The sequence below is a fragment of the Cervus elaphus genome, chromosome 26, assembly GCF_910594005.1.
Source record: "Cervus elaphus chromosome 26, mCerEla1.1, whole genome shotgun sequence".
In the NCBI taxonomy this organism is placed as follows: Eukaryota; Metazoa; Chordata; class Mammalia; order Artiodactyla; family Cervidae; genus Cervus; species Cervus elaphus.
Window position 1 is genome coordinate 48,497,765 of NC_057840.1, and position 13,576 is coordinate 48,511,340.

General features: G+C 60.5%; 1 protein-coding gene and 1 long non-coding RNA gene across 3 annotated transcripts; one reads left to right on the top strand and one right to left on the bottom strand.

The window, feature by feature from the left end:
• Positions 1-537: 537 nt before the first annotated feature.
• On the bottom strand, positions 538-11,354 carry DACT2 (dishevelled binding antagonist of beta catenin 2). 2 transcript variants are annotated; one of them, XM_043888496.1, is made up of 4 exons: positions 11,035-11,354; positions 4,956-5,088; positions 3,511-3,774; positions 538-2,664 (listed from the first exon to the last, which is right to left on the bottom strand). In XM_043888496.1, the coding sequence occupies exons 1-4, from the start codon at positions 11,269-11,271 to the stop codon at positions 1,142-1,144; spliced, it is 2,157 nt and encodes a 718-aa protein (XP_043744431.1). In that variant the 5' UTR covers positions 11,272-11,354; the 3' UTR covers positions 538-1,141. The 2 variants fall into 2 exon arrangements, with proteins under 2 accessions (XP_043744431.1, XP_043744432.1); XM_043888497.1 differs by lacking the exons at positions 4,956-5,088; positions 11,035-11,354 and adding an exon at positions 4,182-4,758.
• On the top strand, positions 8,277-9,343 carry LOC122684403. The gene is made up of 3 exons (XR_006338025.1): positions 8,277-8,407; positions 8,950-9,053; positions 9,204-9,343. It is a non-coding gene; the product is annotated as an uncharacterized LOC122684403 (long non-coding RNA).
• Positions 11,355-13,576: the final 2,222 nt, after the last annotated feature.

Below are 13,576 nucleotides of genomic sequence, written 5' to 3' on the forward strand. Positions count from 1 at the left end.
AAGAGTATGCCCTCCTCCAGGGGGGATCTTCCCAACCCAGGGATCGAACCCGGGTCTCTCGCATTGCAGGCGGATTCTTTACCATCTGAGCCACTGAGTAAGCCCATGAATACTGGAGTAGGTAGCCTGTCCCTTCTCCAGGGGACCTTCCTGACCCAGGGATTGAACCCGGGTCTCCTGCATTGCGGGCGGATTCTTTACCATCTGAGCCACTGAGTAAGCCCATGAATACTGGCGTAGGTAGCCTGTCCCTTCTCCAGGGGACCTTCCTGACCCAGGGATTGAACCCGGGTCTCCTGCATTGCAGGTGGATTCTTTCCCAGCTGAGCTACCAGGGAAGCGCCTGTCCTGTGTACAACCTTTTACCGAAAAACCCATCACTAGTAGGTTTGGCTTCTTCCTTCAAGTATCAATACAGTTTCAGAAAAAGCTTAGGAAGACCCTTTCCCCAGGAGGGGCTGAAGGAGCCCAGACCCCCTTTTCCCCTGGAAAAGCTGAGGGACATTTCCTTTGAAAAATAAACACCACACACAAGGGTTTCTTTTCAAAAGCACATTTATGCTCAACACATGAGTGTTGGAAAGAGTGTGGCGTGGACTCACATGAAGCGCGTTCTCCCCCCGGGGTGAGAGGGCGTCCTCACGGTGGGAAGGACGAGGGTTTGCTGACCACCAGCTACATCCCCGGGGCAGGGAGGCTACAGGGGCAGGCTGACTTGCAAAGACAACGGCATTTGAGGTGTTTATTCACCTGGAGCGTTTGACAAGGACTCATATTCCAACCCAGTTTCTAGAGCAGTGCTGCAGCCATCGGGGATACCGCCCGCCCCACAACGTGCACCAGCCCGAGGGCACCCATCCCGGGCTCAGGGCACAGGGCCTGGGAGGCCGGCCGTCAGGTCTGCAATCCCGGGGTCCCGGAGGTTGTCTCCACTGCGCCCCGTGGGCGACGCACCCAGAGTCACAGCCTCACCCGGGGTGACACACCCAGGGACACCCCGGCAGCTCCTCTGAGGGGACCCCTGTCAAAGGGCGGCTTCGGGGACCGAGCAGAGCTGTCAGATGGCAGCCCGCACGCCAGCCGCGAGTGAGCGAGGCTGGCGGGTCCGAAGCCGAGAGGCCCCTCTGCCGGCGGCCGCCCCTCACACCATGGTCATGACCTTCAGGGCGGCCGGCTGGAACCTGCGGATCTTCCTCTTGAGGGCCTTGGAGGCCTTGACGCGGCACAGCCTGGGCACCGGGGGCAGGGCCGGCCTGGAGCTGGCGCGGGCCCGCTGGCCCGGCCGCCCGCCGCCCCCCGACTCGCTGCCGCTGGACTCGGCGTCCCCGAAGCGGCTGGCGGTGTGGTCGCTGGCCTCATCCCCGCTGCTTCCGGCCGCGGTGGAGAGGAGCAGCGAGGCGCACTCGGCGGAGCCGTCGGAACCCTCCGACGCGCTGCGGGCGCGGGCGTCCTGCGGGGGCGGCGGGGGCCTGGGCCTGACAAACACGGGCCTCGGGAGGCCCCCTCTCCGGGCTGCGGGCCTGCGGGGCCCCAGGCCGGGTTCTGGGCGCGCCCGGGCCGAGATCTCCACTGAGGACTGCCACCGGCGCTGCCTCTTCCGCGCCGCGCCCCCGGACGCCCCTAGCTGCGCGGCTTCCCAGGGGAACAAGGCCTGAGCCGACGCCCGGTGACCCTCCCGCCGCGCCACCAGCAGGGGCACGAAGAAGGACACGGGGTAGAGGCTGGACTCGGAGCAGGACCGGCCGGGCGCCTCTGCGGCCAGCGTGGGCCTCCAGGGAGCACCCCCTGACTCTGGGGGCGGCCGGGGGACCCCGAGGGCGCCCCACTGCAGCTGCGGCCTCCCAGGCCCCTGCGTCTTGTCGCTGGGCCCCCTCCTGATCGTCACAGGCCTGGTCTTGGGGGGTCCTGTGGGGGAAGCTCCGCTGGCAACCAGGTGGGGGTGGGCGCAGCGTCCGTCCACTCGCCCGCTCGGCCACCTGCCTCCGCCCGTCCAGCCAGCAAGCGCCGTCGGCTGAGCGGGGCAGCGGGGAGCGGGGGCCCGGCCACAGGCCAGCTGGGGGGCGTCTGGACGGGTCTCCCCGCGCATGTGCCCACACGAGGGGCCGGGTCCCCCCTCGGGATGGCTGCTGGGGCGTGGGGTGCCCACAGAGGGCGCAGGTGGCGGCCGGGCGAGGCTGTCCCCGCAGGCGGCCCCGCTCACCACTGCCCTCCCGGGGGTGCAGGCCGGCTTCTCCAGGCCACCTTCATCGTCCACCTTCCGGGCACCGAGCTGCGGCGGGGCTGGGGACGCCTCCCCTCTAGGGGGCCCCCGCGCACTCCCTCGGGCCCGCAGTCGCAGCAGCCGCTCAATGTAGGCTGCAGCGGGGCCAGCCTCGAAGGCCAGCCCGGAGCGGACGGAGCTGGGGCCTGCGGGGCTGGCGGGGGGCGGGCGGGGGGGCACACGGCCCTCAGTCTGCGGCGTCTCCCTGGTCAGAGCGAACAGCGGGCTCTGCAGGGCCACGGCGTGCAGCGGGCTGGGGTAGGGGTACACCTCCCGGCCGCCCCGGGACACCAGGTCGCACTGGTACTTGGGGTCCACACCGTGGCAGAGGAAGGGAGTGGCCGCGGGGTGTGCCCCGGCTTTCTGCAGCCCTACGTCGGCCGGCAGGATCCTTTCAAGGTCACCTGGGAAGGAGAAAAAGGGGGAGGCATCAACGAAGGAAGCCGCACGCGCCGCCCTGGGTAGGAAGCGCCGCCCGCCGGCCTCAGCAGGACCACCCCGCCTCTGCGCATGCGCCGCCCTGGGGCAGGACGCGCCCCGACCCGGCTGCGGCAGGACGATTCTGGTCCCGCACACGCGGCGCCTGGAGACGCGGGCAGCCTCCGCACGCCCGCCACCCGGGCCGCTCCAGCCACAGCCGGGGGCGGGGGCCGAGGCTGAGACCCTGACGCTCAGTTCCCGCCCTCGTGCGGCAAAGGTGCAGAGCACGCAGCGAGAAGGGGGGTCGGGAACCACGCGGGTGCCTGGGACAAGGTCACGGGACAGACCAGCCCTGAGACGTCTGCAGACGCGCCCAGCATCCTGCTGGCTCAGGTCCAGCACCAGGAGTGAGGGGCCTCTCCTCCTTTCGGGACCGTCCGAGGGACGGGGCATGTGGGGACCGTCTGAGGGACAGGCTGGGGGGGCGCCGCGGGTGAGCTGAACTCTCTCCACGTCCGTGTCCAGCGCTGCCCCACCCTGGTCCCGGACGGGCCACGGAAGGGTGCGGAAGGACGCTCGTTTTAAATAAGAAGACATGCTTTCTGTTGCCACAGCCCTGCTGCGACGGACAGAAGCGGGCCTTTGATTCCTCCGTCCATCCATTCAAAAGCCGAAAAGCCCACGGAAACCCTGGAGCAGCCCCTGTTGGGGTGGAACCTCCCCCACATGCCCAGGGCTCCCTGTTCTGTGCTCGGCAGCTCGGGGCTGCCCCCACCTCCCCGGGGGGAGCTCGAGGGCCCGGGGGTCCCCCACCGCCTGGCTGTCCTCACCTGTGGACACCGGCCGCGGCCGGGGCTCCTCCTGCAGTAGTTGGCCTGGCCCCTCCTCGCCGGCCGGGGGACCCCACGCAGGCAGGGGGACCCCGCACACGGCGGTCTCGTCGGCCGAGCGGGGCCGGCAGTCCCCAGAGCCAGGCCTGGCCTTGGGGGCGGCGGGTAGCAAGGTTCCCAGGGAGCAGGACACGTGGTCGCTGCACACGGACGTGCAGGATGTCGACAGGGAGCAGGAGCCGCCGTCGCTCAGCTCGTAGAAGCCTGGCGGGGGAGAGAGGCGCTCAGCGGCCCAGGGAGCCGGTGCGAGGGGGCTGTGGGGCTGGGAGGGGGAGTGCCTGGGGCGGGGATGCCGAGGACCCCTGCTGCCTCCTGTGCCCCCGGGGTCAGCGGGCCCTCACCCCCGCCCAAGCCCCGCCCCCCAGCTGCTCACCCCTCTCCGGGGCAAGCGGCTCAGTCCCCCACGTGGCCACTGGCGTCCGGCCCCGGGAGTGGAACCCTCACCCTCCTCTCCCCTCCCTCCTTGAGCCTCTCAAGCTCCACCTGAGGCAGCAACCAGAAAAGGGGCAGCGTTCGGGGAGGCCCCCGCCCGGCCCTGCTACATGCGTGACAACCCAGACCGCGGAAGGATCTTTCAAACAGAAAAACAGACGCGCCAGAGAGCACTGTACCCGGGGAGACGCCGGTCTCCCGGGTTTGCTGTCTGAGCCGCCGTCTGAGCCCGGAACCTGGAGAGGAAGCCCAGGTGCCCAGGGCCGTGTCGGCCAGAACGATGCTAACCATCAATGTGTGACCTTGAACGACCTTGACGCAGGGCACCCAGGCAACGGGGAGGACGCAGTACTGCTTTCAGGCTGAATGAACCTATGGACTCAAAACTCCTATTGTCACACAAAAGCTGTTATTTACAGCCTCCACGTCCGCTCCACCCGAACACAGCCCAGAATATGCCAAAGCCCAGAATATGCCTCAGCCTAGGGAGAGGAGAGAAACTCATGCGGTTTCTTCCCCCCCAGAGCAGTATTTTCCCAACTAAACAGTGCATACAGCACTCTGTCTTCTTTTTTCCCGTGCGTGCTAAGGGAAAGTTGTGCTAAGGGAAAGTCAGACTAAGTTGTGTCTGACTCTGCGACCCCAGGGACTGTAGCCCATCAGGCTCCTCTGTCCATGGGATTCTCCAGGAGAGAATATTGGAGGGGATTGCCATGCCCTTCTCCAGGGGATCTTCCCGGCCTAGGGATCGAACCTGCGTCTCTTGTGTCTCCTGCATTGGCAGGCGGGTTGTTTACCACCAGCACCCCTTGGGAAGCCCCTCTTTCTTCCCAATCGCACTTAAATACAAGCATTGAAAATATTCGGCTCCTTCTGTGACGCGCGCTGTCGGGCGCGGCGGTGGCTGCTGACCCCGGGGCCTGAGCAGCGGTGGGCTCGCCGGACGGCCGTACCCGAGCTGGGCCTGCTGTCGCTGTCTGCGGCCTCGCCGGGGCCCCTGCGCACGTCCAGCTGCAGCGCGCTGATCTGCCGGTCCAGCTGGTCCAGGTGCGTCTGCAGGCCGACGTCCTGGCGTCTCAAGCGGTCCTAGGAAGGGACAGAGCAGGGCATGGGGCCATTCTGAGTCCAGACCCGGAGGCCAGGGCGCCCCGTGAAGCCATCTCACTCGCGGCAACCTCCCCAACCCCCCACGAACCCCGGCCTGTAGCCCCGCGTCCCACCCCGCACACGGGCTCCCAGCTGCCACCGCCGCCGGCTTGTCTTCCCAGGTACAGATGCTGGAATCAGCGATGGTCACTTAGACATCTTCCTTTATGAGGAGACAGGGTAACGCAGCTTATGAGAGTGGGACTGGGATCTAAACCAGCCCAAGGCCCCCGCCTCCAGCAGGAGCCACCGAGGGTATTGTCAAGGTCTTTCCATCTCTGCAAGAGCCCGCTGTCCCGGGCGCGCGCCTCGTGGACCCTGCGTCTGGGGCCTGAGTCACCACGTTCCTTCACGGCCGCCCGTCTGTGGCACCGGGGGGCCGGGCTTTCAGCTCTTCGGGGGACAGGAGAGTCCCCAGGAGAGAAGAAGGGCCCCGCCTTCTGCAGAGCCTTAGCCTGCACGGCGCAGATGTGTCTCCCTGGTGGCTCAGCTAGTAAAGAATCGCCTGCAATGCAGGAGACCCGGGTTCGATCCCTGGGTCAGGAAGATCCCCTGGAGGAGGAAGTGGCAACCCACTCCAGTATTCTTGCCTGGAGAATCCCATGGACAGACGAGCCTGGCGGGCTACAGTCCATGGGGCCACAAAGACTTGGACACGATGGAGCTGTGGTGTCCCAAGGACGAAAGACCAAGTGAACAAGCAGGGTCTTGGAATGGAGGCAGAGAACAAACCAGACCCTTATATTCTTCCCCTCCCCATGTCGTGACCATTAACGAACCTCAGGTCCTCCTGAGCAGGATAATCTGTCTCCCCTCCCACCCCACAGGGAGAAGGCATTTGCCTTCCTCTCCCCACCCAGTGTACCTGCCTCATCCCATAAGCACACGACACGCAAGGCCCCGTCCCGCGCCTGGCACCCTGGGCATAAAGGTGCACCAAGGACCCCTGGTCAAGGTCGGCTCTCCCTTGAGCAGGCCCGCTGTTCTAACAGCGTCTCCCGCTCTAATAGCTCCATGCCTCTCTCATGCTGCCTCACGTCTGGGAATTCTTTTCCAACCCGCGTGTGGACCATGAGATGAGCGACTCTCTCTCACACACACACACACACACACACACACACACACACACACACGGCCCGCACAGGAGGCGCTGAGAACGGTCCTGCAGGGCTCCGGGGAGCGGGGAGGGGCCTGCAGGAGGGATGCCCGGCGCCGGGGCAGACGCAGCCTGCGATGCCCAGCACCTCCTGGTCTCAGGGCCCACCTCCCAGCTCTGTCCTGCTCCAGGCCTCGGCTTCCCTGGCTGTGAGATGGGTTACTGTGTGTGTTAACTACATGCGTGTGAGTATCACGTAATATACACACATGTATGCAGTTGATGCTCACAATACACGCCCACATGCGTACACACACATGCACGGGAAATAGCACTCGTGTTTCACAAACGCTGACGTCCTTCCTTTAGTGATAAAACTGCACCCTGTTGTCGAGGCTTACTGCCTAAATCTCTTGTTTTGATTAGCAATGACGTTCAAGGCCAATAATTAGTGAGTGCAATTTTATGAGTCTTCCTGTTTAAAAAGGTGATTAATTATATTTCTATTTATTATATAGGAAATGAGGAATTACTTCAGCAATTTCAATAAATACGAGAAGTCAGTCCCAGAGGGGCAGGTGGCAGCAATTTCTGGTTCTCACGGGACGACGCCGTCGGCACACTGCTCTGGGTTAGGGGCCGAGAGCCCGGCGCCGGTGGGTGGACCATCCGGTCCACATCCACCTTCCTCAGGAGCCGATGCAGGGGTCTCAGAACAACCCCCCCATTTCGCAGCAAGACAGCCTCCAGCCTCGTGGAACAGTAGGTAAACGTAACACTGCGAAAGGCAGTCCCGAGTTTATTCACGCCTTACACACTCAGAACCACGGAGACTCCCCGGGCCCCCTGGCTGCGCCCCTGAACATTCTCGCAGCGGGAAACCCTCCCCGGGGGACGGCCCTGCCGGAGAGCTGGGGGCGGGGCTCCAAGAGGGGCTCCAGCCAAGGAGAAACACTTAGGTTCAAACAAAGGGAGTTTTTACTGCCCGAGACTTTCTCCTCCCTGGGCCCTGGGGCAGGCGGAAACCTCAGCTGCCTGCTCAACCACGCTTCAGGGTTTGAACGCGGCGATGAGACCTCCTCCCTCCCCAGCCACGAGCCCCTTCCTCCTGAAAGAGGCCCCCTCTGGCTTTTTCCTCCCTCTCCAACCCGTCCCCCTACCAAAACTGACCCTGGCCTGTTTCTGCTGGAATAAATGCTCTGTGACTACCGTGTGCCTGGCCTGGCCTGCAGCTGGCGGGCTCTGTTTAATGTCGAAAGGCCCCGGTACCTTCCAGGGAATGACTGTGTCTGGAGGACCCCGCCGCACGGCGACAGGGCGTCTCACCCGGACGTACACTGTCCTCCGTGGGGGGTTATGTCTCTGCTTCTCCTTAACCCCGCCGCGGGCTCTAAGGCTGTGCTAAGTCGGAGGTTCCTGGGGAACCTGAGCTGAGTGTGACCTGCTGCGAAGCCAGGCACACAGCCTCCCTGCGCTCACATGTGTTTCTGCAGAGACAAGTGTGTGGCAGAAAAGTCATCACGGCGTGAACGCAAGGGCAGTGCCGCTCGGGCTCCCTCCAGAGCAGCGAACCTCGATGCCCCGCGCCCCCGGTGCACCGCAGGCCTTCGGGCTCACAGGCGGGGCAGCATGTCCTGTCTGAGTCCCCCAAACCTGGAAGGAGAGACAGCGGGGTTCCCGGGAGCCGGGAGCCCCTGCGGGCCTCCGTGTAGACCCCCGAGGTCCCTGCCACACCAGTTAACTGAGACTCAAGGGCACACCGGGCAACCGGCACTTTGACAAGCTCCCCAGGGACCAGCGTTCCGTGACCACGAACGCTTGAGAACTTCTACCCGGGGAACGCAGTTACATCCAGACGTCTGGCTTAGCCCCATCTTCCAACTGCTGACTTCACAGGCTGCAGAGGCGGAGCTGATTTCCTCTTGTTTTGCCCTTTTGCTCCCATCTGCAACCCGGCTTTCCAGCCTCTCAAAGCTCTGCAGCAGATTCGGAGGGCGAGCGGGAGAAACATCCCCACATTCGGGGCACAGAGACGGCATCTAGAACACCTCCGCCCTCTCCCCGAAACCCGGCACACGCACAGGAAGCAGCTTGGGCATCAGCCCGGCGGGACCTCAAGAGCCCCAGCCGGCTGGAGGAGAGGCCCTCGGGAGGCGGGCCCAGGTGAGCCTCGGGGACCACGGGTGCCGGCGCCGCACAAGGGGGCCCAGCCAGCCGTGGACACCCCTGTGCCAGTCCGTGTCCCCCGAGAGCGGCCCAAGGACAGCAGCAGACGCTGCAGCTCCGACGGCAGTCAGACCCTCAGCTCCTGCTGAAGGCCAGCGCCTGCCAGGGAGGAGGAGCTGCTGCCGCTCGGGCCGGGCAGTGTGACCAGCGGGAAACTCCCCGCAGGGTCCTGGTGGGTGCCCAGAGCCTGCCCTCCTGTCCCCCCGGGCCCCTCTCGCGCTGGTGGCTCCTGGCGGGACATAAAGCTTCCGGGCTCTCCAGGGTGTCCAAGGCTTCCCATCAGGGCCACTGGGAACCTGACCCTGACAGAGACGGGAAGGGCAGTCGAGTCTCAGGGAAGGACTATCCCTGGAAGATGGACAGGTGACCGCAGCGCCGGCCATAGAGGCAGGGTCGGAGGTCACGGGGCTTTCATGAGCTCGAAGTCTAGGACACGGAGACGGTAAACATGAAACCTTCTTCCCCTGTGCTATCAGCAGTAACGGAGCTCGTTTATTTATCCAGTGAAGACTCACTAAGCACCTACTTCGCGCTTCCTGCTGTGACTTCAGACGCGGCAATTAACAAGGCGAAGCTCCTTGTGGTAAGTGTTGATGTGGGGACCTCTCCTAAAGGCAGCGTAAATCCCCAGGTGCCCAAGCTCATTCGCACTTGGGACGTCTGGGGACAAAGCTGCTGCGGGTCCCATAAAAGTTCTTCCTGTCTTCACACCTGATTGGCACCCCCTGCCCAGGTTAACCCAGGCTGAATGGCAGGGGGCCCTGCCTGAGCTGCAGTTACCCAAGTGTGAGACGGAGATGGAGGCGAAGGCCCTGTGATTGCAGCCTTCACTGCAGAACTGGGATCACTCCTAAAACTTTCCCTGTAAGAAAGATGTGAGCCTGTTAATCGCTGGGCTGATGTCACACGTACTCAATCCTTCTCTTCTGATCACACAGTCTGTGCCAAGAACAAAGTTTCAAGACAAAGCGTGCGTGTTCCTTCTGGTCCCCACATTAAAAAAAAAAAACAACAAAAAACCGGTTTGATCTTCTCTCCCAAAAGGCTATTTGTAATTAGAGGCTGAGAACCCACAAGTCTGATTTGTATATGACTTAAGCTCAGTTAATCATCAACTGTGCTCCAGCTCCCCCGAGAGAACAATGCAGAGCAGCACCCCGGAGCTCCTTCCCGTCACACGCAGGTCAGGCACCTTTGCAGGCTTTTGTGTGCCTCCTCCAGGGAGGCTGTATCTGGGTGCACACACACATGCGTGCACACACACACACGCGCGCACACACACACACACACACAAGGCAGCCACACCTGCAGCTCTGACTGGATTAGATGTTGGGGGGGCGGTGAAAAGCCTATAAAGTCCCACTTGGTAACTGGCTCCTTCCCTCCATGGAGGAGCCGGGGAATCCCAGGAGAGGCTGCACCATCAGGAGACAATGTGCGGAGACAGCAGGAGTCCTGGGAGGCATCACAAGACACTCGGCTTCCGGATTCTCTAACCTAGAAGCAGCTCACAAATCACTGACCCGACAGGACTGCGCTAAGCTGACAGCAATGTGGCAGCTTCATCCAGCCTGCTTTGTACAGACAGCAACTTTAAACAGGGCCGAGTTAACTTCCCAGTCAAAAGACTCTCCACGTGGGGCAATAGACTCCACTCTCAAATAGGCATCTTTCTATGGACTGTAGCCCCCTCAGTCATGTCTGGCTATTGCTGACCCCACGGGCTGAAGCCCGCCAGGGTCCTCTTCCCATGGGATTCTCCAGGCAAGAAGACTGGAGTGGGTTGCCATTTCCTCCTCCAAGGGATCTTCCAGACCAAGGGATCGAACCCAGGTCTCCTGAATTGCAGGCAGATTCTTAACCATCTGAGCCACCAGGGAAGCCTTCTAATTTTTCATCAAAAAAGTACCACAACCCTGCAAAAACTCTCTTCAGCTGATGCCTATACATGAAGTGAAATCACACAGCAGATCAATATCGGGGCAGTGACCCGAGTGTCCTCAATGGCACAAAAGCGCCCGGCGTGTGGCGGAGCCTGCTGCGGCCCAGGAGGCTTGGTTCCACCGCCTCTCCGTCCAGAGGACACACCTCTTTTCGTAGGTCAGGTTACATTTTAAAGTTGCAGAAGAGGCCTCATCAGATCCACGCTTCCCCCAACGTCTAGTTACAATGACACGACCCCAGAGCTCAGCCTGGGGCGGGCCAGCTGGGGGGGTGCGTGGCACGCCGTCCCCCGACCCACACCGCAGGGAGACGCTGGCGCCCGGAATGGGCATCCCAAGGATCCCCCTCAGGGCAAACCGATTTGATGCGTTCTTATCAACGCAACAGGGAAACTCCAACACACAGGAATTCATCCTCAAAGTCTGTGTGCGCGGGGCGACACGCAGAGCCGGGCGCAGCCCCAGGGTGCGGGCGGGCCGGGCAGCTCTCAGGACCCGCATCCGTGGGGCCTCCGCGTCCGTCTGCGTTGGGACCGAGACGCGTCCTCCGAGGCCACCGAAGGCGCCCCTCGGTCGGTCGCCTCCCGCCCGCCGCCCCCGCGCCCCCCGCGCGCTCCTTACCAGCTGCTCCTGAAGCGCCGCCAGCGCCGCCTCCAGCCGCAGCTCGTGGGCGCGGGGGCCGCGGGGGGCGGCGGGCCCGGGCGGGGGCGGCCCGGCCAGCGCGCCCCACACGCGCGCCTGCTGCCTGGCGCGCAGCCCCCGCAGCTCGTGCAGCCCCGCGAGCGCCGCGCGCAGCCTGGCGCCCACCCGGCGGCGGTCCCAGCCCGCGGGCCCCGGCGGGCCGCTGGGCGCCCACATCCCGCGCTCGGCCCCGCGAGCCGCCCCGGCCTCGCTCCCGGCCTCCGGAGCGCCCGACCGCGCGCGCGGCCTCCGCGCCGCCGCCGCTCCCCGCCCCTGGCCCGCGGGCCGCCGAGGCGGGCTGGGACCTATCGGTGGCCGCGGAGGCGGCGTCTCCGCCCGCCCCGGGGTCACAGCGGCCGCCCCCGGGCCCGCCCCGTCGGCGGGGCCCCGCGCCCTGGGCACCCGGGCCGCGCGCTCCCGGTGCTCCGGAGGGCGCACGGTGACCCCGGAGGGGGCTTCCCGGGGAAGAGCCGCCGCGCGGGCGGCGGGAAGGTGTGAAAGTAGACCGAAGGCGGTGGGAGGTTTTGTTCAGGTTAAAAGCAAGTTTTTTAAAAAACAAATTGCTGAATGTGTCGCTTGTAGGATTGTTACCATTATAAACTTATTAGGGCTTTGGGAAAAAAAAAAAAACCTCCCCTTTTCCTAGAAACCTTAGCTTGTCCTTTAAAAAAATTTTTGTAATGAAAGCTTTATTCAGATAAAACTCCCCTTTTTAGCATATACAGTTCAATGGTCCCTTAGCATATTCACCAAGCTATGCAACTATCTGAGATATCATTCACAGACCACCTAATTCCCGTTTTTACAATGTACAGTTCAATGGTCCCTTAGTATACTCACGAAGAACTGTCTATCACCACAATCACCTTCATAAAGTTTTTACCTCCGTCCCCCAAAGAAGTCCTGCCTAGCTAGTGGTCCAGTCCTCCGGAGGCACCTCCAACATATTTGGGACATTTTATACAAATAGAATTAAACTAGAGACGGTCTTTTAGGACTGACTTCTGTTACTGAGCATACTTTCAAGGTTCATCCAGGTTGTAGCAAGTATTACTTCATTTCTTTTTATTGGTAAATAATGTTCCACTGTATGGCAGGACCTGCTTCTATTTATCTGTTTATTCCTTAACAGGCTGTTTTCCACTTCGTGGATAACTATTATGATTACTGCTGTTATGGACATTCATGTGCAAGTTTTTTCTTGTGTGTGTGGATGTGTTTTCATTTCTCTTGAGTGCTTACCTAAGAGTGGACTTGCTGGGTCCTTAGTAACTTCTGTGCCCAGGATTCTGAGGAATGGCCAGGCTGCTTCCCACCACTTCCCGTTCCCATCCGCACTGTCTGAGGGTTCCAAGTGCTCCACACCCTCACCAACATGAGTCTTCTCGGTGTTAGCTGTTCCAGGATGAATGAAGTGGTCTCTCGTCGTAACTTTGATTTCCGTTTTCCTCGTGGCAAGTGATGCTAGTATCTTTTCACGTGCTTATGGGCTGTGTGTCTTTAGCAAAATGTCTGTTCAGATCCTTTGCCCATTTTTTAAAAAACTAGGTTGTCTTCTTTTTGAAATGTAAATATTCTGTGTGTATTCTAGAAACACTTCCATTTCAGGGACATGATCTGCAAGCATTTCATTCACTCTGTGGGGTATCCTTTCACCCCCTTGATACTGTACTTTGCAGCAAAAAGTTTAAACTTTGACCAAGTCCAAATTATCTTTTTGTTCATTAGTCGCCTGTTCTTTCAGTGTCATTTCTATGAAACCATTGTCTAATCCAAGGCCAAAGATTATATCTGAGCTTTTTTCTAAGATTTTAAAAATAGTTTTGGTGCTTATGTTGAAGTCTTTGGTCTGGTTTTAGTTAATTTTTGTGCATGTTATGAGGTAGGGGTCCAACTTCATTTTTAAACATGTGAATATTCAGTGTTCCCAGCACCACTGTTAGAAAGACAATTTTTTGCCCATTAAATTGCCCTGGGACATTTGTTGAAAATCAGTTGATTGAGAAAAATCAATTCCTGGATTCTCAATTCTATCTCACTAGTGTATCTGTCTGTCCTTAAGCCAAGTCTGCATTGTTTTGATTATTGTAACTTTGTAGTAAGTTTTCCAGTCAGGAAGTATGAGCCATCCATTCCTGTTCTTGTTCAAGACTGTTTTGGCTTTTCAGGGCTCGTTGCACTTCCACATGAGTTTTAAGCATAGCTTGTCAATTTCTGCAAAGAATGCAGCTGGGATTTTGAGGGTGACTGCTTGGAGTCTGTGGATTGATTGAAGAAGTGTCACTGCCTTAAGGGCAAGTCTTCTGAACCATAAATGTGGGTGATTTTTCCACTTGTTTAGGCCTTTAATGAATAGTGTTCTGTAGTTTTCAGTGTTCAAATCTTGCACTTCTTTTGTTAAATTTATTTCTACAAATTTTATTCCTTTTCAAATTATTATAAATGGAAATGTCTTCTAATTTCATTTTCAGAATGTTCATTG